The sequence below is a fragment of the Haliaeetus leucocephalus genome, unplaced genomic scaffold, assembly GCF_000737465.1.
Source record: "Haliaeetus leucocephalus isolate CR32 unplaced genomic scaffold, Haliaeetus_leucocephalus-4.0 Scaffold135, whole genome shotgun sequence".
NCBI classification, from domain to species: domain Eukaryota; kingdom Metazoa; phylum Chordata; class Aves; order Accipitriformes; family Accipitridae; genus Haliaeetus; species Haliaeetus leucocephalus.
Window position 1 is genome coordinate 570,321 of NW_010972571.1, and position 25,483 is coordinate 595,803.

A 25,483-nucleotide genomic window follows, 5' to 3' on the forward strand; every position below is an offset into this window, starting at 1 on the left:
CTAGATCTTTTTAGTAGAGTTCCAAAATATACCGGGGGTGAGGGACCATGATTATAAGCAGCAAGAAATTTTAAGTCGCAAGACATTTCTATTAATTCAACTTTTGTGTCACAACTATGGTAAACGCACATTTTAATTGACATTTTATCATGAAAAGCATTCCTCTCCCTTGCCAAAATAACTTTATTCAGTGAATTCCTACTTGAGAGCTAGCAGCATACAAGAAAATTAAAGTTCATGGCAGGAGAGATCTGATAACAAATTTAGAGCTGAGACCCAAGAAGTCACTTTGAAAACATAAAAGAATTTCAGAACTTAGAACATTCAACCCCTCCTCAACACAGCAACACCACACACAACCCCTTGCCCCAAACAACCTACTCCCTGTTTAGTCCCTGCTCGGAAAAAGTCGAAGTTACACAGTTAGCATCTTATCAATGTTTCTTAACATAATTTTTTGAATTACACACAGGTAATTCCAACTTGTGCAGTGCAAACCTGACACTGATGCACCCTGAATAAGGAATCAATACCACTTACTTATCACTAACACCACATAATGCCTCACAGTACCAATTACTTGCCAGTATGTGTCCATTGCAGATAACACATTTATGACAAAAAGACAGGCCTTGGCACCAAGGACTTGTCATCTAGGGGAAAAAAAAAAAAAAAAAAAAAAAAAAAAAAAAATACCCCCCCCCGACAGACAGGACGCCCAAGGGAAAAAGTAATACACATACTAAACTTGCTTCCCCAGCCCAAAGGCAGTAAGCACCAGCCAGCAATGAAAATCAGTTTTCATTCCTCCAGCCTGGAGGAGTGGAGCTACTATAGCTAGCTAATATTTTGCAACCCCATTTAAGCCTTTTTTATAATGCTAGTGAGCCTATACCCTACAGATTAAGGAACACAGAAAAAATGAGTATGATAGTACACTGCCTGCAATTTCATTATAGACTTAGAGAAAATAAAATGAGCCATGAATACGTCCTTCTGTAGAGACAGTATTCACTCAGGAACACAAGCAAAAACTGCATTCCCCACTTAAAGGGCAAAACTCATTATTATCAAAATTTTCATCCCATCGGTTGTGGTGTTGGTTTGTTTGGTTTGGGATTTTTGGTTTTTTTTAAACATCTGACAGAAATCATGCAAGTAACCAATCCGATAAAACCTATCAGAAATCTTGCAGTAAAACGGTGGTGAGAAGGAAGCTGTTTGTCTAGAAAAATGCAAATCACCAAACCCTAAAACTATTTTTCTGAAACATCCATGGTCCAAATTTCTGATAAATTTGAGCCATGCTTCTCCAAAAATCCAACCTCTACTAATGGAAACTGTTGAGCATCCCAAACCCACGAAACTACAAACACGAAAGCAGCTCTAACACAAGCAACATTTCCACTCCAGTGCTTCTGTGTTTCCAAGCTGTGTGTTTCCAGTCATGCAAAGATTTCAGTTTTGCTGCTCTTAAGCTGACAGCTTGAAAATACTCGAAGCTGAACTCCAGTTCCGCAGCAGGGAGTACAAACTGGGAGGGTACTTATGCAGGATGCTGGTGGAGACTTCCCTGCTCTACAGCACCAGGGCAGCTCTGCTGGGATGCTCATGGCTTGTCATCTTCTGGGTCAACTCCAGAGCTTGGTATTTCAACAATCCCAAGCCCCAGGGTCTCTACTGGCCACACGTATTCTGCATGCTGAGGGTGCTTTGACAGAAGCCCTGACATTTTTTTCCCATAGTTTCACAGCTGGCACTTTATGATGCATCCAAACTTTTTTTTTTTCAGTTTAATTTCTGAGAGAAAGTTTTTGGTTTACTATTCAAAAAACTGTTTTTCAGAGTGTCTTAGAAAAGCACAAATGCTGCATTCAGCAAGTTCTCATCAGTATGCAGAAGTCTTTGTTTCCATTAAAAGAAAATTCTAATTTTGTTCCATCTGAAGTCTTACATTTTATGGGTGAATTTTAATAAATGAAATCTGAGTAAAATTAAAGAGAATTCTGTATTTTAAATGCTACTAAAAGTACTGCTATACAGATCAACCACTTTTATTAAAAAGCAGGAATCATTTGATGAACAAATTTTATCTGCAAATATAAGCTACTGCATATAAAGTGTTACAGTAAATAACACTAATCAAGCTTTCACTTTTAACAAGCAACTTTAGAAGCAGACATCTTGCAGCACTAATATATCATACTAATACAAATACTGGCCTTAGTGTTGTTCCTTTAATTTCATAAACTCAAATGACACTAAAAGAAACACTTCAAGAGAGAAGGTGTTTTGTACATAAAAGTCACTGTTACACAGAATGTAAAATCTAACATTGTTGGTACTATTTAATTCCAAGTATCACAGTATTACTGCAGTATTTGACAACACAGAAAGGCAAGTGTTAAGCCATCTTCATTTTCCAATTCAAAAATCTGCAAGGCAAATGGGACTATTGCAACTCTAAATCAGCTCTAATGTTAGTAAGGAAACACATCACACTAATTGCATTAGGCAAGTTTTACATATTTGAAAGACTATGTTGGTATTCCAGTAGAAACAATAAAGCAATTTATATTCCTAATAAGAAACTCCAAAGTTTAATTCCAGATATTGGTCAATGCTGTCAACAAACTAAAAAGCAGTAAAAGGGCTCAGTCCTTAAGGAATCAGTTTTTGGAACGACGGTTCTGTGTCACAAAAACCCCAACATCATATTTATATGCACCTTTGGATTGCATTACATGAAAAACATATAATCCTTCCATTCGCAGTACTTCCATTTCACAAGTCTCCCAAACATTTCATCCACATAGGAGTTTCCACAAGGATTAAGACATGAGAAATACATAGAAGGCCTTATGACCCCATTAAAACCAAATTTAGAATAAAGTGACAGGGATTGTGGTGCTATGAGCTTCTTCCTAACTTCCTTAACCTAGAACAAGGGTAATGGCATCCTTTGTTTCATTTTACCTAAAACATAGGCTTTAATTGTTCTGCTGGTTATTTCATGGATCAAAATTTCTACAATGGACAAATCTATGGCTATTTTAAACATGCAGCATTCAAATCTACCTCTTTTTAAAGTAGTAAGTATCCTTTGAGACATAACAATTTATTTCTGGTTTGGGTTCCATGTCAGCAATTGATTTAGAATAACTAGATACAACTACAGAGAATTTTAAGGAGCTAGATGCCTTAAAGGCAGATCTCTGTTATCCCGTACATATCCACTAAGACTGCTGTAACCTGACTATGGCTTCCCCAAGAGTGTGTTAGAATATAACTTCAATTTGCCCTTCAAATAGTTCAACATCTACTGATCTGAAATCTTTGAATTAAAGTATTTTTTGGAAAAGCATGAATGCAACTTCCCCCTTCATAAAAACCCCTCTTTATCCTGTCTGCTCTTCAAAACCAAATTTTGCAACAACACTTTAATACACTCTCATTATTTCATGATCACACTTACAAAATTTCATTTAATTGTGTTTTCTGCTGTATCACTTGTCAGCTGTCTGCTTCAATACCATCTGTTCCTGGCAGAAATCAACCCTAGATACACAATCATAAATCTTGAAAGAGTTTCAATTCCAACATACCCTGTAATAGCTTTAATAAACATTCTTTGCACATGAAACTATTTCCAATATAACGCTTAGTATATTTTTCAGTAGGGTTAGAGAGACAGGACTATTCAAACAACATGGCTTGTAACTCCTGGGTTCACAGATAATGTATAAGAACATGATTAAAAAATATTTCCAATTCTTTGATACTGTCTGTTGTGGTTTAAGCCCAGCTGGCAACAAAGCACCACAAAGCCGCTCGCTCACTCACTCCCCCCCCCCGCCAGTGGGATGAGGGGGAGAAAATATAAAGAAACACTTGTTGGTCGAGACAAGGACAGGGAGGGATCACTCACCAATTATGGTTGCAGGCAAAAACCAGATTCAACTTGGGGAAAAAAAAATCAATTTTATTTATGACCAATCAAATAAAAACAAGGATAATGAAAAGTAAAACCAAATCTTAAAACACCTTCCCCCCACCCCTCCCTCCTTCCCAGCTCAACTCCACTCCCGATTTTCTCTACCTCTTCCTCGCCAGCAGTGCAGGAGGAGAGGGAATGGGGTTTACGGTCAGTTCATCATATGTTATTTCTGCCGCTTCATCCTCCTCAGGGGCAGGACTCATCACACTCTTCCCCTGCTCCAGTGTGGGGTCCCTCCCATGGGAGACAGTCCTCCATGAACTCCTCCAACATGGGTCCTTTCCATGGGCTGCAGTCCTTCACAAACTGACCTAGTGTGGGTCCCTTCCCACGGAGTCATGGCCATCTTGGGGGGCAGCCCCCTGCTCCAGCGTGGGGTCCTCCCCGGGCTGCAGGTGGGCCTCTGCTCCCCCGCTCCCCTCCACGGGCTGGGGGGGGACAGCCTGCCGGCTCACCACGGGCTGCGGGGGCATCCCCTCCTCCCCCTCCTTCCTCACTGCCCTTGCTGTCTGCACAAGGGTTTCTCTCGCATCCCACTCCCCTTTCTGCTGCAGGTTCCCCTTCTTAAACCTGTTCTTCCAGAGGCACTACCACCGTCGCTGATGGGCTCGGCCTGGGCCAGAGGTGGGTCTGACTTGGAGCCGGGGAAGCTTCCAGCAGCTTCTCAGGGGAGCCACCCCTGCAGCCCTCTCTTGCTACCAAAGCCCCGCCACACAATCCCAAAACAGTGCCCAGTACCAGAGAGGTCTCTCCCAGTGTGAAGTCTCAGTGTTACACTTGAGGGTCACTAGTACACTGAATTTTATTTGCATGTTTTGCTACAGTTTTTAGAATTATCATTTCATAAGGTACAGTAACTGTTTACTCTAAATAAATTTTTTGTTCCTCCATACAATAAAGAACACATTTAAATATTTGGCTTTTATGTTCCAACTTTAAGCTTCATAAAGGTTTGGTTAGGTAAAAATCTGTAATTGAGGCCACTAACTCTTTGGAAGTATGTCCAACCACAAAGTGGTATCTTAAAAACACATAACTTAACTAGAGCTTGAAAATTAGTTGTATTACTGTCAATCTTTTTCCTCCACTTTCAGTTAAGTATTAGGCTTTCAAAACTTGCAAATCTGTGACAATTAATTTTGTATCCCTACCTTGAGTGTAATTAATCTGCTATTTCTTTAGATTTTTCCCCCAATATTTTTTAACTCAATTCTCAGAACTTCACATTGTCAAAAAACTAATACATTTCTAACTAATTTTGGCTAACATAATTTTTAGAAGCAGACCTCTATTTTCTCACCACATTTCAAATTTAAGATGCAGCTCCAATACAGTGAGCAAGCCTAACAAGCTACAATAATGGTCTTCTGCATGCTTAAAAACAGGAGGAAAGCATGCCATTCACCACAAAAATAATACATATTAAATATCTAACCACAAAGTAGCCTTTGAAGCCAGATGATGGATTCATCGTAGTTGAAATGACTAGATCTGTCATACTGACTCCATTTGAATTTCTTGAACCAATGCTCATGGCTACTATTTGCATAAACACTTGTACTGCATTTGAAAGAAACTTTCTGAAAGCCCAGTATTCAACTTTCACTAATAAGACTTTATTACTACACATTACATTTCAGGACATAACGTATTTGTGCCATCTATTAGGACAGAGCAAATCTAGACTTCCAAGCAATCACAAAAAACTCAGAAGGAATCTTTGCCCTCTTGCTCATTACAACAGCAGTAACCGATGACTCTAGAGACCTTGTCTTGTAGGAGAAAAGAAGTGTCTTCAGTAATGAGGGTCACTTCAGCCGTAATCTGCCAAACCCCAGTGTTGTTTCTAGTTAAGATCTTCAGTACCAATTTAATAGTGCATGCTCTTTGACTTGATTCTAGATAATAGTAATAAAACCTGTCACACTGTGGATTAAACCACTAAATCATTTACTTGTGAGTGCCACTACAGCTTGTGGAGACCTTAAAAAAAATAGATAGCAGTAGAAAATAAAAGGTAAGTCAGAAGAGAACTACAAAGCAACTGGAAAAAGGTCACAAGAGCACCATTTTAAGAAAGACCAAGAGTTTATAAAACATATAAGTGTCACTCTAAGCATTCATGTTCCTCAAGAGCACAGGCTCACAATTTTCTGAATTGTCACAAGAAAAAAAAATTTTAAAAAAATCCCATAACAAGGTAATTTTTAGTAGATCTACATTGTCACACGAAGCAATCAGCAAGCACAGTACTTTCAGGATGTTAGAAGAAAAGACTATTAGCTACATAATTGCAAAGGAGACACTAATTCTCCCATCCAAAATTCGATTTTCCAAATCAAAGTCAAACACTCAGCAACTTCAAATGGACAAATGATAGAGCTGTTCAGGTTTTGCATATGGGTGTATTTTGGAAACAGGACATAAGTTTACCTTGGGTCTGGGTGAATAAGCAAAAGAGGGAGGAATCCATGCTGAGTGGCACTCAAAACTACAGAAATGGATGATCTGATCTATTCTGATTTCGTCACTAACAGCAGCGATAAAAGGCTAAGAAATTTGGCTATAAAAACTTCCAAGTTATATCCAACCTTTCCACCATGAGAAATGAATGAACAAGAACAACAGATTGAACATTGGTCAGGAAACCTCCCCTGGGACAATAAGGTATCTGCCATGGTGAGAGTTTTAGGGGGAAAAAAAAAAAAAAAATTAGTATCACAGACACATCCTAAACTGGAGTTTTAGAGTCTGTAACAATGGTGAACAACTGTAATGCACTTCATAACAGAACAGTTATCCCTTCCTTTTCTGGCTATTGGAACATCCCAGGCAATGTTTCTTCCCAAACATGAAATCTGGAGTCTATCTGAAGTCTTACAGAAAAATAGCAAGTCAGACATTTGAGTTTTACGTTCACCTAGAGGAGAGCAGAATGACACTGCCTGTCACATATCATTCCACTTTACAGGGCCACAAAGATAAATGAAAATCCTCACCAAGGAGGAGGCAGGGAAGAATTCACATTGCATGGCTTTGCTGTCTGGACATATTTTGCAATCCCAAAAGCATCCTTGTTTAACCTGATGCCTCCAGGTATTTTTTAAATGGAACTTCCGCAATTGAATTTGAAGTTCAAGTTCACAGAACAGCACTAAAATCCATGGAAAATAATTTACTTCTCATTCAGCTAATATTATTTAATTCTATTCACGTAACAAAACTAAAACTGATAAAAAACTCTATCCTCACTGAACCATTATACACAATTAATACACAAAATCTTATAAATAAAAAGCACATTGAAAGTTTGGTTCCTTTCTGAAACACCTGAACAGTAAGAGCAATCTCGTGGGCATCATTAAAATGACGTCTGCACAGAAAAAGCACCAAGCATTCATATATATTTTAGTGACATATTGATTTTGGAGTATTCGCTTATATTCAACCACCTCTTACTGAAAATTCCTTTTTAAAAACAAGTAAGATAGCTCAGTTGTATCTTTCTAGTATTTGTTTTTAAGTAACACCTGCAAATACCTTTAATAAAAATTGTACAAATAGTATCAAGAGTTCAAATTACATAAGCAAACATCAGATGCCAAAGCGCTCTTGTCCAAAAGGCGATGTGGTCTTTAGTATTTGCACTCAGCAGAACAACTTGACAGGAAGGGGATGGGAGAAAATAAATCCGCTGTTTTAACTTTTATTGAATCCCAAACTTTAATGTCCATACCAACTCAGGGAAGGGTAATTTTGAATGCAAGTTGGTACTGCACTACAAGAAAGACTGGCAAAAAAAGGAAACCGAAGTTCAGAACAATTCATATTGCTAAATAACACTATTCTGGACATCTTTTCATAAAATTGACTCTTCAAATGCTAACTGTCTTACATCACAAGCATTAGGCACAAAACACCATTCAGGTGTAACTGATTGAAGCCCAGTCCATTTAAAACAGTGGCACCAAAAGAAAGACACACACAAATAGAAAGAAATGAGTCACATTTAGCGCAAGGAACAGCTATTGAGCTTCAGCTCCATCTATGATGACAATTGCTGGACCCCACAGTCTGCTAAACTCTCAATCAGAGAACAAGGGTAAAAATGTCTCATTTGAAGATGTACGCTCAAAAAAACCTCAAGTTATTTTGATGTGGTTAAGAAGTTTAAACAGTGAGATCCGGTTCATGAGCATGCCTTGTTTTCAAGAAGGCCTTTTTGAAGTACTAAATCTTGAAAAATATGCTGTTTTACTAAGAAAACAGACAAAATTTTGTACAATACAGTGTTTCTTTTTTCATTTAGTTTCTGGAAGACCATTATTTTTGTCTGCCAATAACAACAGAGAATGAAGTTAAATTTCCTACTTTTGTAAGAAGTTCTGTTACTCCTAAAGGTCAAAAATTGTCAATAATACAACATATGAGGACAAGAGGGCTTGAGGTACTCTAGTAGACATTGCATCCTTATTTCTCACAACTAAAGAGGTACACAGCAAGAAGACCTTCTGACTTTTAGTCAAGTATTTCAAGAGACATATTTTGAAACAACCAAACATCGGTGTATTTTTCACTTCCAAGTAATTCACCTCAAAAACATCTCTCTTCAATTTTTGTTTTTTTGAAAGTACTAAGGGTGCTTTTTGGAAATACACATCTTCTCATACCCTTTAACCTTTACGTTCCTTGCAGGTTTTGTAATGTTGCTGTTACTGTTGTAATTCTCACTGGTCAGGTTTTCAAACTCATGTACAGAACAAGCACAGCTTGTAAGAAAAGCTGAACCTAGGCCTCTATTCTATAAAAATGTCTACATAGCTTCTTTTGCCCGAATTAAAAAGGCTAGGATTCCTTGTGAGTGAACTCAAGCATCCATTTGGGTATCAGATAAGGACCTGAATAAGTAAGCAGGTTTTGTGAGCTGCTCCCTTTTCACTGGAAGTTCCAACATCAAGAATTTGGTCCCATTTATCACCAATAAAGGCTACTGAATTCTTGCCCAATACCTGGAATGAATAAAGAGCTATTCTCTACCCCTTGACAAGAGCAACTTGATCTCACAGTACAGATGAAACATTCTGGATGTATTTTCCTTCCACTCAACTCAGGAATTAAAACAGAGCAACTTTTAGGGCCAAGACTATTTGTTAATATACTAGATCATTACTATTATTTGTTAATATACTAAATCATTAGCGGGGAGAGGCCAGGTATCAAAACTCCCCATCATTAAAATTAAAAAATACCCACCCACAAACCTCTATAGCATTCAAAACAATGTTATATTAAAAAAAAACCAGATACAATAATATCTAATTAAAAATACTTTCCCTTGGCTTTACCCTTTTCAAATGCCAAGTATATGATTTATAAACATTTACCTGGTATGTATGGCATTAAAAAACCCCAGCTTTTAATTGGAATGCAGTTGCTGATAAGAAAAATGATAAATAACTCTGAAACTACTTTTGAAAAAAATAAAGCAGTATGTGAAAACAACGGACTTTCCATAACGAGAGTACAGTAATGTGGAGCACATTACGTAACTCGGCCTGTGCTCATAGAGCAGGCTGAACGAGGGACAGTGACTGCCTCGTCTTACTCTGTTATCTATCTGTAATATTTGAGGACACAAGTAAGAAAATATGCCAAGAGAGAAAACAGTACAATACAGGCTCTGTTTATGCTCCAGTGAAAGATCACACCACACTAGGTAAGGTATGCACATCTCCATCCCAGTTTAAATCCAACACATTACATTCGGGCCAATGACACTTTTGTTCAGAAAAGCTGGGGTTTCTGCCTTTTTGATTGCAAAGGCTAGTGCTAGAATGACAACTCTATACATGTCTGATGTAAATCAGGTATTCGTCTCACTAACTGCATTGTCTTGGTGACAGGAAAAGATGTGATTTTCAGGTTGTGTGTTTAATGTTAGCACCCCTTCTTGAAGCAAGCTAAAACAGTTTGCTTGTGTGTGTTAAGATAAATAGCTTCATAAAATAAGGTCATCTAGCTCCAATATGCAAAGTCCTTCTGTTAAGAGACCCTTGCACTATTCTGAATATCTGACTCAAAGTAGCATACAACACATTCTATGCTAATACAGAGACAAATTGTTAGGTGAGAAAAATCCCGCAGAATATATCTATTCTGAAGAATGAAAAGGAGAGTCAAAAACCCCCTCCACCCAACAATAGGTGTCTGCAACAAAAAATGAAAAGTCCCCACATTGATCACAAAAGAAACCTAACAGAAAGCCTCTGCTAGCAAGGATCAAAACTTCTCCAGAAGTGCTGGTAACCATAGGATCAAAGTATTTTATTTGCACTACTCCTTAGGCTAAGTGGATAGGGGATAAGCTTAGAAGATAACTGTCATTATAGGAAGAGCTAGCAGCAACTAAAGCAAGATGTTTGCGTTCCTTTGAGACAATAAGCCAGCATCATGTAATTTATTTATAAGTTACCATAACTACATATATACATATGTATATAACTAGTATTTCATGCAAATAAAAACTGAAATGAAATTAATGAACAGGAAGGATGATAATAAAGTAGGACTTTAACAAAGACTGAAAAGAGAACAGAATTCCACTGGTTTTGGAGATGGAAGTGTACAGGCTCGTATCATGGGCCTGAGAAAATTCCCCTCAAACTTCATATTCCAGACAGACATTGTGTCTGAACTTTTCGGGCATCCTCTTCAGGAAGGACTCAGAGATCCCTCATTGCAACGAACTTCCAGTTCATTGTCCTCAGACCTGACACCAGTAAGAGCCTTTCCAGGGCCTACAGCCACCTACCAACAGTCAACGAGAGCCCTCCTCTTTGGGCATTTATGGGATAGCCCTCCATACAACATGTAGCAAACAAATGAGAAACACTTTCTTTTCCCAGTTTTTGATACACAGTCATCCTTCATTAGAGTAGATTTAAGGAGCTTAAAAGCTGTATCTACCATGCATAGAGCCTGTGTACAAGGGCCAAACTGAATGAAGGAAATTATGTTTACTGATAGTGCATAGATACTCCACAGCAGATATGTAAGACAGCTTTAACCACTTGCAAAGTGGAGAAAATTGTCTCGTTCAAAGGTATGTTGCATATGCATAGAGTTTTCACCCAGAAAGTTACTGCAAATAATCAGTAATTTCAAATCCTATCTTGCTATTACCAGCAATTCATTCTTTAAGGACTGTGTCAATGTTGGAAGTTAATGCACATTAAGTCTACTGAGTTTTTTTCTTCTTTCTGTTCTTTCACTGGGGATGTTCTGTTCTCAAATACCAATCCTTTGCGTGACAGGCACAGCAACTGCCAGAAGTAACCCCAGTAAGCTCTAACTATTCAAGACTTTGCCTCTAGCTTGTTTTGTAAAAGCAGCAGGAAATGCAGAACTCCAATTATCCTTTGAAGGTTACAATCTTAAGTAATAATCACTAAAAGTAATAAGCCAAATCAGGCATGATCTACAAAATTATTATCACTAAGAATCACACTGAAGACTCAAACACAAAATTCTTGCAACACATTTAAATTTGATCTAATTATTCATGGTTCTCCACATCAATGCCAATTTTTCAATGTTAAAGAAATAACAATGACCAAAACAAAACCTGTCTGTCAAATCCCCAATTACTGTAAAACAAATTCAGTGTACAGCCAATACAGTAAAGACGCTGCCACGCAGACATCCAAGCTTGTTTGCCCAGTTTAGCAAACAAGATAACCATATTAGTATAGTACTAGGCGAGCTTACTAGACCTGATAAGAAAGAGGATATATTAGTCTGAGTAGCACATCACACTAATATTAATTCATATTAAGTCTCTAAAGAACGTTTCTCACTACCTGTATAAGGCAGCACCATGCCATGTAAACACATTCTTCTTTTCAGAGAGTCCTACCCTTTGCAATGGTAACTTTTTGAGAGCTACTGTCCACAGAATCCACTGTACAGAGCAGCAATTTGCTGATGTTGGTCAGATTATCCCATAACTCTGTTGACCGTTTGTTTGTATCACTCCAGTAAGAGTGATAACTCAATACATCTGAAACTCTCACTTGCACAGGCTAAATACAGTGTTATCAACATGAAGCAAGGAATTACTCCTCTTTGGACTGGCAAGGTTCTTTCATTAAGAGTTTCAATTCTGAAGAAAAATGCTTAATTATACAGATTTGTATTTAAAACATTCTGAATCTGTTTCTACACCAGAAAAGGAACTCAACACAATTTGGACACACTTTATATTGAGGCGGGAAAACATGATTCACTCTAAACCACTTAAAAGGAAGTAAGATATCTGGTTATTCATTACAGATGACATGCTTGAGAAACTTTCCACACTAATGAACAGGAAATCCGCAACTTTAAAGTTAAATAACAGTAAATAACTGCTATATTATGAATTTAAATCTTCTTTGAGTAGCTGGTGGATGCTCTTTACACTATACAACTTGCAGCAAGTTTCCACAACACTTGGAAGACTTAGGTCTCCGAAGTTCTCAGTTTCTGGAATCAGTCAGGCTTCAGATCCATGGATCAAACAGCCTCAATATCAGATCCTTTAGAAGTGGAAGCTTTCCTATAGGAAAAACTTCCCTACATTCCCTGCAGCAAAATTTCTTCTTATCCCTTCAAACACATAACATGAATATTCACATTTTTAAGAACTGACTTAATTCTTTAGCAAAATAACCCCTGGATGTTCCCGTATGTTAGTGCTGAACTCTATCTACTCCCTTAAAAACACCTCATTAAAACTTGAGCATGTTTAGTGGCAAGATGTTTTACAAGCTAACTTTGTGTCTTGTTAATAAAACACCACACACCTTTGCCTGTTCTATTCACATAATGCCCTTCTAAAAAACATCTCCTAGACATTCTTGCATGCAAGATACTTCAGCACCACATTAAAACTGATGCATGGCTGCAAGTTCTGAGCAGGCGCAACCTGCTCCTGTCTGCACAGGACCACAAACACGCTCCCCAAAACTAGGATTCCTCACAGAATTTTCCTGCTATTCTTCAGATGTAAAGAAATTTCGATGAAGCTAACACTTCATAAAGCAGGAGAGTCTCATGACTCATCATTTCACGAGGCTAGTCACACAGGAAACGGGGGGGTCCTGTTTGTGGTGGAAACATTAAGGAAGTTTAATAGACACTATCCAGAAGCAGAAAGCAATACAGTACATTGAAATGCACATTGGACAAAGGTCCAAGCAAAAGTTTAAGGAAAGAGAAACATCTTGCTCTCATTCTACAGCTGTATTTTATTAGAAGTCTGTGGGCAAACAGGATACAGACGAGTGCTGTCAGTCTTTGAGATTACATACTATTTTCTTCTCTTCCATACGTACGAAAAATAATTACATATACCTCATGCAAAATGAAAAGATACCAAATTAAATAAACCCAATAACTATTTTAAATGCCTCTATCTAATTACAAAAGCCCTCTCAATTCTTCTTAGAGATCTAAGTAAGACATAGGTATCGTTATTGTTATTTTGATGGGTAACAAAAATCCCTCAATGAACAATTAGCAGGGGAAGCATCTGAAGGCACACTCACCTTGTTTTGTGATTTATGCCCATTCTGACTTCACCTGCTCTCTACCCCCCATTTGCCCAATACAAGATTTCTCAGACTCTCTGCTCCAGCGCCTGAAGCTGGGTTCCAGGCAGAGGCTGCCAGGCAGGAGCTGCTGCACTGAGTCAAGCCCTGTGCTTCTCAGCGTTGGTTTTTTTACTGGAGGGATTCTCATTATTAATATTTGTTTATACAGGAACATTTTATTTCCTCTTCAATCTCCTACAGTTATTTCAAAGGACTGTTCTCACTGTCGATTCATTATATGCTTACTGTCATTAGCATTAGATAAGCTACCATATATTTTTAAATACTTTATATAGACACATTTAGATATAAACTTGTGTATCTATATAGGCACACACATGTACATATGTGTCTTTTCAATATACAGTTCTTCTCTGCAGGAAAACTCACAGCAAGTCACTCTGCTTATTAATCCAAAGGATGAAACTGAATTAAAATAATGAGTACCAAACTCATCCTATGTTCTCATCACATTGAAAAGTCTTTCAAACTCACAAATACCTGTAATTTTATCCTCCAAATCTGCTACACTCTAAACTGGAAATAAAAATAGATTACAAATAATGTTTCACCAAGAAGAAACCTTTCTAGTGGAAAAAAAACCAACAAAAACAAAACTCCAAAGTTGAACAGAATTTTATATAAATAATTTGGAAAATTAATAAGCAGTTTTAAATTAATAAGCAATTATTAATTTGGAAAAATTAATAAGCAATTTTTCCTCTGGATTGGATTGATAAAACCTGAAGCTATAAGTCTTAAGAATCACACTAGCTATAACTAGCATATTATAAAAGACGGGAAACTAAAATTTGTCCTGATTCTAAATCTCCCTGAGAAAAAAAACCAGTGTTCTCAATAGTGGAAAACATGCAAATATTTTCATGTACTTTATTAATACATCAAAGGCACCATTTTTCACTAAATATTTCTTTGCTATTATTAGAGACTCGAGACATTACATTATTTTTGGAGAGAAAGTCTTAAATTTAAGATTGTTTTTAGTAGGTCCAAATTATGCACTACAGCCCAGATAGTTCAAGTTACAATAATTACAGTGTCTCTTCATCAAATGCTTGTCTGCAATTGGAAATTAGCAAAAGACCCAATTAAAAAAAATTGACTGATACTTTTAAAAAAGAAAAATGTATGCCAGATTGAAACTCTCTGGCAATGACCACAACTAAGAAAGCAAAAGTTCATACCCTGACCTATTAAGATAGGAACTAAAATAAATTGTGCTCTTTAGAATATTTTACTATTTTCTGGCTGCCTTTTTAATTCCTCCCTCACATTCAAATCAGCAAACCAGAAGTTAGGAGTGCTGCCTGCACAGTCTGTCCTGCCAGGGAATACAATAAGATGCTGCTCCACAGTACCAAATACGTTACTGCAAGTTTTTGTTGCCAAGTCCAGTTGCCAACAAAAAAAGTCCCTCATGCAAACAGTCTACAGGATTTGCCTGGAGAAACCTGACAAAACAGTTAGCAACAGTGGGCCTGATGCATGCCTGGGACAGACTAGTTAGTAAACCCATAATCTCTCACCTCTTCAGTAACACAGCTTGAAGAGCTAGAAACTGTACACAATTCCTGCTTAGCCTTTGCTACATTATCCTAGCTTTTAACTACTATTTAACCTCACTAGTTTACATACAAAAGCCACAGGGTAGCTTTGCTCTGATTGCCAGAAGCTTTATCTAGTAACAAGAGGTGTTATAGATTAATTGGCCTGGAAAATTATTTCCCTGAAAGCATACTCGGGGTGCAGCAAATCACAAACCATTATGAGACATCATAACACTTTTCTAATCAACAGTCATGGTGTTCCTGAAGGGGAAGGGAGTACGATTTGGACACGCCTGCCTTCCCATTGCTTTTATCTAGCCCATGCAAATCTCTGTGCAAAACTGTCAAAGTTTTCCCCACTGTTTGCAAAACTATTTCCACTCCCTGTTAAAAAACAGCCCCCCTGAATCCCCTGCAAAAGCACCGAAACATGGTATTGCAGATGAACCACCACTATCTGAAAAGCATCACATATTAACCTGCTCTGAGCAACTTCTTCCAGTTGTCCCAACCAGCAAAGTCTTACGCTAATGTGACTCTTAAGTTACAAAAGGTACTGGTAACAAAAAGCATAACTCAAATTATGCATAGCAATTAATGTAGAAGGAGGTTTTTAGAGGTATAGGTATGTCAGACTAAAGTGAATTTACACTTGTAGTTGTATGCACACACACTTTATCAAAAACAAACAAAAAAACCCACATTAGTCATTGGTAAAATAAATGGCTACAGAGAGATAATGAACATAATGGTAAAAAAATTCCCAAAGATTTTTTTTCCCCTCATTACACATTATGGCTTTTTTATTTGTTTTTAAGCAAGGCCATATTTACGTATGTAAGTTTCTTTACATTGAGAGATATTTCAACATAATTGCTGAATATGATCAGAACGTTGAACTCTACTAAATTTTGTAGACTGTTCCATATTTCAGCCAAGTAGTTCAGGCTTTCCTGTTCTACACTGTACTCTCAAGTCTGCAGGAAAAAAAAAACCAACAAACCAGTTACCCCACAGTTCAACCCACAAGGTTAAGTATAAAGATGAAAGCCAGCAGACCATACATTCATTATCTATTTATTCTATTTAACCTCTTTTAGGACTTTGCTGACCAATACGAGCATCACAAAGAATCCTTCTTGGTTTTTAAGCTGTACTTCAGTTTTCATTATTAATTTCTAAATTAAGATATTTGAGACCCTCAATAATCTAATTCTCCTGGTACCCACCAGACCCAATGCTGTATGAGAAGTCCTAGACTTGTCACTAGACTAACAAACCAGTTTTCTTCCTCGTTCAGTCTATGCAATGACCTGCAGAGTACAATGAATTAAAAAATTTAACAGGTAATCAAGTAAGAAGTCATATCTTACCCTAGAATGACATCCAGCAACATTTTCCTACAATGCAAATAACACAAACAAGAAGTTATGCAAACCCACACTTGGCAGGCCTGGGAAGGGAGCCTACATCTCTACTGCAACAGTCATCCACACAGCAACCCTATTGCTCAAAATAACCAAGTCACATACATAGACTTAGTCCTCCTATTTGTACCTGGCACTTTGGTGCTACTGGATCATACACCTTGCCAGTGCCAGGAACAAAGCTTGGGATTTATGGGCAACACTTCATTGCTATCTAATACAGGTGGGGGGTAGGGAGGGCAGACAAGATTGGTTCTGTGGTTTTGTTTTCTTTTTTTTTTTTCTTTCTTCCCAAAATAGTAACATAGGTGAGCTTTTATTTTATTTTATTTTTCGTTACTTACTATAGGAAAAAAGCCACTAAATTAAGAGCTGTGCTGGATGGCCAATAGTCCAGATAGAAATCTTACAGATAACCCTGATCCCTACAGTCGTTGGTACGGTATGTGGAATTTCATTTGCCCATGTCACATTTTATGTTGGAAAAAACCCCACCAACTCACACATAAAGCAGCTTTAAAATATGTTTCATAGTTTAAATCTATTTTAATCTCACAAAGCACAATGAGCAGTAAGATACAGGTGTTTCATGTTTAAGTCACTTATCGCATGTCAATATGTGCAGTGAGCACTTTTGAACATCGGGAGAGATCTGTGTGATTTTGGGATTCCTCCAAAAAGAGTGCTTGTTTGGCTTTAGCATGAGAAGAGCAAGGGGCACACTGACACCAGTTCAAGAGAGGATCAGATGTTTATCCCCTCTGCTAAGATCAAGTGCAATAAGGTTACAAAAACTGCATCTCGGGTTACCTGAAGTATCACTTTTCATGGCAAGAAATATTATCCTAATAGGTCTAGGAGGAGGAAAAATTGTTCCGACTTTGAATGGTCATTTCCATAGCCAGATCTGCAACCTTTAAATCATTTTTGACAGTGATCTGGTATTCCTGCCACAGAATTTATTCTTAACAAATAGCTGAGATGAAATACTCCATTTTCATGATCTTTTAAACCAAACATACATCATAACAGTTTTGGTTACAAACAGAAATGGCACAGTTTGCAACAGTAATAGGCCTCCAAATCTTAAACAAACAAATCCTGATTTATAAAAGGCAATGCTGAAATCATTTAGTTAGTTTTAGCTAACTGCTGAAAAGTACATAAAATTCAAACCAGCCATACTGTCATCAGCAAGAGCAGGAAATGCTGAGGATCCCCATTAACTAATAAAGAGATATTAAATATGTCAGTTATCACACAAGATTTTCCTTACTGCCAAGTCTCAAAAGCTCAGGATGGAACCAAGAAATAATAATTTTTTTTTTTTAAACATATATATACATATATACACACACAGAGCACAGCAAGAGCCATGTGTGTAACAGAAACCATATCGGGCTTGACGTATGTGACGTGTGTGATTTAAGCCTGATTCATGAAACAAACAGCTACAGTTTCTCAAGCTTCCTTGGCAAAGGGGAGGGAGAAGCAACTCCTTCCTCCCTGTTTTTTTTTCATTAATTGGAGCCTCAAGAGAGTTCACCTTCCAAACAATACATTTGATCAAAGTTCCTATAAATCATTTTTGTCTATAAAATAGCTGCACACTTCCAACTTGCAGAGAAGGTAGTCTTTTTGAACAACACCTTAAGCAGCTAGGGACACACTTGATTTGTTCTTTCTTCACAAAAGATTACAACTGCAGAGTGGAATACAATACATACTTTCTAAATGTAGACTGAGCCTGTGACTCAAGAAGGCTGGTGTGGCAGGAACAATCTTCTTCCTGAAAAAGCCTGTTTGCTATCAGTACATCATTTTACAGTCACACACAGCAATTCATGGAAGGCCACCCATCTCAGAATCTTTCTAAATATAACACTATGGTAGAAGACATCATCTGTTTTAGGAGTAATGCTCTAATACAGCTCAACCCGGGTGCAATCTTTAGCTATTACCATAATACCAAACAGTTATCACAGCCTAGCTTTGGAAGGCCAAATAAAAAGACTCAACTCACTTAGCTTTGAAAGAGTTTTAAGCCAACTGCAATTAATGTTTAAGATAACATACCCTGAAAGTAAAAAGGTAAATGAAGCTGGATGGTAACAGAAGGAAAAAACAAAAACTACACCCACATTTCATCAAAACACTAACAACTTTCCTAGATTAATGTCACTGTCACAACAAAGACCTACAACAGCGCTATCTTCAGTTCACTTCTGGGCAAAATTAATTTGCAGAACCCTGCTAGATCTTCAGTTACAGAGTCCAACCCATGCTCAGGGGAAGGGAGGAAGGAAGGAATATGAACTATTAGAATACAAACTGCAAAATAATTAGTTGCTCTTGAGAGAGGGAAAAGACTCTGCAGAGGCATTGGAGGGAATGACTCTGGAATTCAAACAACTGTACTGAAGCACTTGGATAGCAAAGTGGAAAAAAAATCTAACATATACACTGGTCTAATACAATCCACAACAATCAAAACAGTTTATCACGATCCTTCTCTTTATTAGGAAATACACATAACCACTTCATTTTCTGCTCTTTTCTCCTCATTCAGTCCATACCAATTTATAACACATAACTAAGGTGACAACTTTGGATCTAGACTATGTAAGGATATCTTATCTCCAGCCAAGTACATACAGCAAACAAAAACCCAAGGAAAAGAACAAAACACACACACACAAAGAAAAATCCACTATTTTCCAGTTATTATCCACTAAAATCCAGTTTACTTCATTTCTATCAAACAATGGGAGAATTTATACGCTCATTTACTCCCAACAGTGTTTTAAGAGATATATGTGAATGTAATATTTAATACTGTAGTAGGACTAGGACTGCCATGACAGGAAGGAGTGGTCATGCATGATAAGCACCTGCCCAGGCTGAAGAAGGTGGCTGTGAAAAAAATAGCATATTTGTTCTGGATGGATTCTAAATACACCTTGGGTGTTACTAGCCTAAGATGCACACATGTTTGGTTAAAGTGAGATATATACACAGAAAGGAATATAAAAATTAAGATGTAAAAAATAAAAAACCCTCATATTTTGAATACTGTACCTACAGTATCTCCACTGTAACTACCTGGCAGTCTAAGGTAACCCTCTTCAAAAGACATCAATTACAGCACAACTGCTGACTTTGTATTTATGGGCAACTGTTTGACAAAACTTGAGACAGAACAAAAACCAAAACCAAACCACTACCACATATATACTGACATCTAGCATAGGATTTTGTAAGAGACAATCAAAAAAGCTGAAAGATACTAACCTAATTTTGTTTACAGGCACTATAGCTATGAATGCTGACCTTACACATGGAGGAATATAAATGAAAGAATAGAGCCTAATCAGCTTTTAAAAATAAAAATCGCAGCGAGACCGGTGTTCATATGAAGAGACTGGAAAGATATACAGCTCATGCTCTCATAACGAAACAGAAGACTAAATCTTTTGATATTATATAATCCATCATACAATCTTACTTAAGAACATGCAAAACTACTGAAAAAGAGAGGAAAAGTCCAACCTTATGAAATAAAACTTTAGATTCGACAGTAAGTCTACTTATACAGGGTCCTGCTCAAGCTCTTCAAGACAATGGGAGGGCTCCCTTATACTTCAGCTAGCATTGATCAGATATAAATTCCACAGAATGCTTTTAAATGTCAAAATACACATACCAAACTAAATACTTGCTTTTGGTTTACATGTCTGAAGAAGAAAGTGTAAACAATTACGATAGCCTTACACTGGCAACTATGTAGCATCTAGATGTTAGCCTTTGCTTTTTAGCATCACTGTTGTTTTGATGCATTTGGAGCAGAAACAGCTATATACATTCCCACAGCGTTAAGCCCTAAATGGTTTACATCAGTCTGCTTTAATAATCAAAGCAATTTCTAATCCATGTAAAGAGTTTATGCTATATTATCTTGCATAGTGGCAAACATGCGTATTAGAATTTTAATAGAAAGTAAATACAGTAACTGCATGCTGTTCAAATCTTGAATTTCACCCAATGGAACAAATTCAATTTCATTTCAGTACAATTTTTAACACTGCACTGTCTGGGTTTGCAGCACCGCAAGTAGGGCATACACACACAATTTCTCATTTTTACTTATTAATATAATCATTAGGTTTCCCTTTTTAAAATCCCCTATTAAACCTACCTACTGAAACCCCAGACCATTTTCTTATAATTGCCTAATGTATACTATAGGCTGTATTTAAGAAGAATGAAAAGTCTACATAGCATCATGTTTAACCAGTCTAACTTTCTAAAAAGTCTTATGCAACTGCATAAACAAACTTTTCAGTTACCCAAGCGCTGCAGAACTAACATTTGAAAGGAATATAGAATTAGGTCTTTACTATCAACACAAATCTACAAAGCTACACTCCTCCTTCCTAGTATAAAGTGTATGTATAGGCTTTACTTTGCCTATTACATAAAAGCAATAAAATTTACAGCTCATGAATTAACAAAGTTTTAAAGTGATTAGTATAGCAGAAAGCTGAATCAAAACAAAATTAAAATGTATTCAAAGCTAATGATGTTTGGTTTTACCTGAAAATTAACATCTTCTTTCTTAAATATCAGTGCTCGAACTTCATCAGGATCTCCATTAAATATAGCTTGAACCAATGGTGGCTGAAATGAAGAAAAAACACATCTTAGAATATAATCCCAGTTTAGCTTTTAGTGATACACATATGGTTTTTTGATACATAACACAAACACAAGATGATGACAAAATAAAACATCCCAGGCAGTGTAACAAAGAAACCAGCAACAGTATTTAGAATTGAAGAAATTCTAAGTTTTAAAAACCTCAAACACACGCACATACTCTAAGTTCATGGAATAAAAATAAAAATAGAAAAACCTAACCAAGGCCCAGAAGACTAGCTTGAAACAGCTGAAAAGATAACTCCTCATAATAAAATTAGGGCTGTTGTTACGTACTGCAAATTCTATACGATATAAGCAAACCCCTTTTACATTAGCAAGTGACTAAAGTTACTAGAAGTTTTTCACCTGTATAGATAGAGTGGGAAAGCAAAGTGCATCAGATAAGTATGGTAACAAATTCACACTCACACCCATCTACTAAATATAGCAGGATTTCTTAGTAAGAAAAGCTGCTGAGGTATGCTAGCAAGATTTCAGTCAGTCACTTGACAAAATAAAATAATTTAAAGCAATAAAAGCACAGTCCCTAGTGTTGATCGTTTCCAGAATGGGGTAACTTGAATCTAATAGTTACATCAACATTATGACTTACGCTATTTTTCATTTTAGCTTAGAATTGCTCTTGCTTGATGTACACTATATACTCTATCAGTTCTCAAAATAAACACAGCATATTATTGCAATAAAATGATTACATCGGTTTCTAAAGTGGTACTGCATGGAGTGGAGCGGGGAAAAACCATTTACTTCAAATACAGTTTACCAAGCCCTCTAAAAATCCTCTGCTATTACACAAGAGTTGAGATCTGTTATTGCTGCACCATAAATAAAGTTACATGAAAAAGAATGGGCCCTTGCAAATATTAATTCTACAACTAAGTTTCAGCTTTTTCCCTCTTTAGTACAGGCAGTTTTTACCACCTGGTCTTGTTTCAAGATCACACATATTCATATCAATTTTAGGAAAATTACTATTTGTATTCACAACAGTACTATAAGCAGGAAATATGCCAACAAACAACATGCCTTACCAGCACATTTCCAGAGGGCGATGGACGTAAAGATACATTTTCCTGAGGTAATTTGGAAATAAATGTGGGAGAATCATCTTCCACCTCCTCCAAAACAACAATACAGACTCGACTCATTCGATCCGTTTGAGGAAGCAAAAGCAAACAAAAAAATGCCAGCAACAGTATTTTTGGAACCAGACCACAAATATCGCAACGGGGACCATAGAGGAAATACTTTCACCTGTTTCACATGTCCTCACAAACTTGTGAGTGCTACCGCTGGTATATTAGCATTTAAAAAAGGACATTCCAATCCCCCCTTACACTTCATTTTTCAGATTTAAACACCCTGAGATGTTCAAGACAATGCTGAAAAAAAGTTGTTCTTTTTAAAATAAAATTGCCCTAGGCATCGAAACCACGATAATGAAACTGTGGAACAGCTGATAAAAATATCCCAAGATCCAATTCCATTCGAACAGCACTCACTGTCGCACACAGCTGTCCTTTCACAAGCAAATTTGTCTTTGTTAATGTCACAACTTCCACAGCGTCCTTCTACCCCCACAGTGAAATCATTGTTGCAGGAGACATGACACCGTCCTATTGAGGACGGAACAAGGAACAATTGCCCTGAGAGAGACGGCCGCAGCTATACCCACTCCTGCAAGGTCGGTTTTAAATCAACCGTCGCAGGCTTTCTGGTGACTGAAAATAAACACGTCTTCTGATCATCCTGTCATGCTACGGCTTCCTTTCTCAATGTCAAAAACAGTCCAGCCAGAAAAATGCATCTCATTTCCAGCAGTTATTCAGGACCTGCTTAGAGGAAAGTAATTCCTTCCCATGCAAGAAAAATATCTGCAACGTACAGCACGGCTGCAGTACATTTACATGCGATGAGTCAGACCACAGGGACAATGAACTCCTTGAATAATATTGCCAGTTGAATCCAGCCTCCCCAAAACGACAGCAACGCAGACAGCGTTACTCTGTCACGGACACAAGCAATGTGGAGTGTTCATTTTTCCTTCACCGGGCAGTAGCTGCGCCTTCTCCATCAGGGAACGCGTTAGGCAGAAATACTGTTGAGGAAGAATGCTTCAGCAAAACAAGCTAGCTACCACACACAAAAGCTCAAATTACTGCCTTAGACTTCTTCTGCAAAAGCAGTTCATCACTCAAGTGTTTCTTTGATCACCATGTGAATGCAGTTCCCATGATAGTCTTCATTCAGATTGAGGGGGAGAGGAAAAAAAGAAGAAAAAAAAAATTAAAAAAATCAGACTCCGTACATCATCTCTGAGCCAACTTCTTTATCCAAACATCTGTCACTGTGCCAACCTGAATCTCCTCTTCCGCTAGAGCTTCTGCTTATCAGGTTTTTTTCCTTGACAAATTAAATTATACAATCAGCAGATAGCCTTGCAAAGCTTAAAAAAAGCCTGGCTGTCCGAGCCGGTCATTAAAAGCCCGTAGGAGCAGAGCACAAACCACCGCCACAGCAGCATTCCCGCTGAGCAGCAGCCCGGCGAGCAGCAACTGCAGCCTGGCAGGATGAAATGCCTAGTAATGCTCACATGTCACACTTACCAGAGAACCCAGCCACTGCACCCAGTGCAACTTCCTCTGGCACCAAAAAAAAGCGCCTTTTTCTTTTTTGGGGGGGCAGTCTTTGCAGTTACGTCCATGCCAGTTCTGTGACTAACACAGCTGAAAACGTAAAAATCCTATAACTGAAGAAAGGGCGACTGTTTAATATTTTCCACAAAAAGCCGCAAAGAAATCCGACGTACTGGCTCTGCTGACTAACAACAATTTAGGCAGTAAACAATTCCAGCATTTTAACTGCTTTCATATGGCACTGGTCAGAGCAGCAAAACAGTCCTCACTTAAGTCACTGAAGACAAGAAACTCCCCACATAAATACTCTGAAAATTAAATGAAAGTAAAATCTCCTTTAAAGTAATCGGTTGACTATTAAAAAGCCAGTTATTAATGACCAAACACATGTTTTTTGTGACTAGTATAGACAAACATACCCTTAGCTTAGAAAAAATTACATCAAGTATAATTTAAATATAATAATATTATAATAGTATAAATAGAATATAAAGCCCTACAACTTGCTGAATAAATATTTCAGCCTGAATCTGCCTAAATGGTGCTGGCTTGTGGGTGTATTATGTAAATGGCTTCTGTCAAAGTTGCTGGATAAGCTTCAGTGTTACAGGAACAGAGGGAAGGTTTTTGTTCCTGGTGCACAGTATGAAGGCACTTTTACTGCCCTTCAGTGGCTGGTAAGATCAAAATTTGTCAACGGTGAACAAGTTTCTAGCTCTTCAATAAAGTGTTTGCACTCAGGTTTCACATATGAGTCCAGGCAGAGAGAAAGACAGGTTTAAGTGGTATATTAAATGGTTTGGATATTAATAGACATATTGAATTCCCACCTTCAGGGGCCACAAGCAGAAAAAGCTCGCATTACCTCTCTTTTGAAATAATGTCTACAACAGCTTCACTGCAACGTAATAAATTGCTTAACACACACCTACTGACACTTCATGCAGGTGAAGGTTTTTGTAAGTGCAAAAGAGTACCTTAGCCTAAGGCTCCCTGAGCTCAGGACTGCTGGCCTGGCAGAATATAGCACCAGCTTCTGATTCACCATGAAATTTCAGATTTCCCAAGTGTTCTCAATTACAGCATGTGACTAACAAACATCTTTATAAATATATTCTGTTCATTACATAGAGTCCAGATGTTTTGGAATTTCATACTTTCGGTCTTAATTATGAAAAAGCAATGGTTTGTACACTACGCTGCTTTGTTCTAGTATTTCAACATTTATTAAAAAGAAACAAGACAGATTCACATGAATACATATGAGAACTCATGTTCTTGGCCACAGCAAAACCAGTTTAAATAAAAACATGGACATCCTCAAGGCTCATCTACTGCAACGCCCTACTGTCTGCTAAGGAACACAGCAACCACAACCTAGAAAATACTTTGCTGTTTGTGAAAAATGCCCTAAGGAAAAGACACTGTAGCTTACTTGCGTAACTAAACATAAATTAAAAAAAAAACCACCAACCAAACACCCCCCCCACCCCCCCCCCCCCCC

General features: G+C 37.5%; 1 protein-coding gene across 4 annotated transcripts in view; it reads right to left on the reverse strand.

Annotated features, from left to right (window-relative positions):
- The window catches only part of ANKRD28 (ankyrin repeat domain 28), a 125,620-nt gene that overhangs the window by 58,990 nt on the left and 41,147 nt on the right, over nt 1-25,483 (reverse strand). The window contains exons 1-2 of one of the 4 annotated variants that reach the window (XR_775533.1): nt 22,375-22,411; nt 21,218-21,301 (exon numbers count right to left, since the gene is read on the reverse strand). Coding sequence is in view for 1 of the 4 variants with exons in the window: in XM_010585885.1 (XP_010584187.1) it covers nt 21,218-21,301; nt 22,375-22,491 (201 nt within the window). In the remaining 3 variants the exon portion in view is untranslated. Of the gene's footprint in view, nt 1-21,217; nt 21,302-22,374; nt 22,492-25,483 lie in introns of those variants that run through there. The other 3 variants (XM_010585883.1, XM_010585885.1, XM_010585884.1) reach the window with 3 other exon arrangements.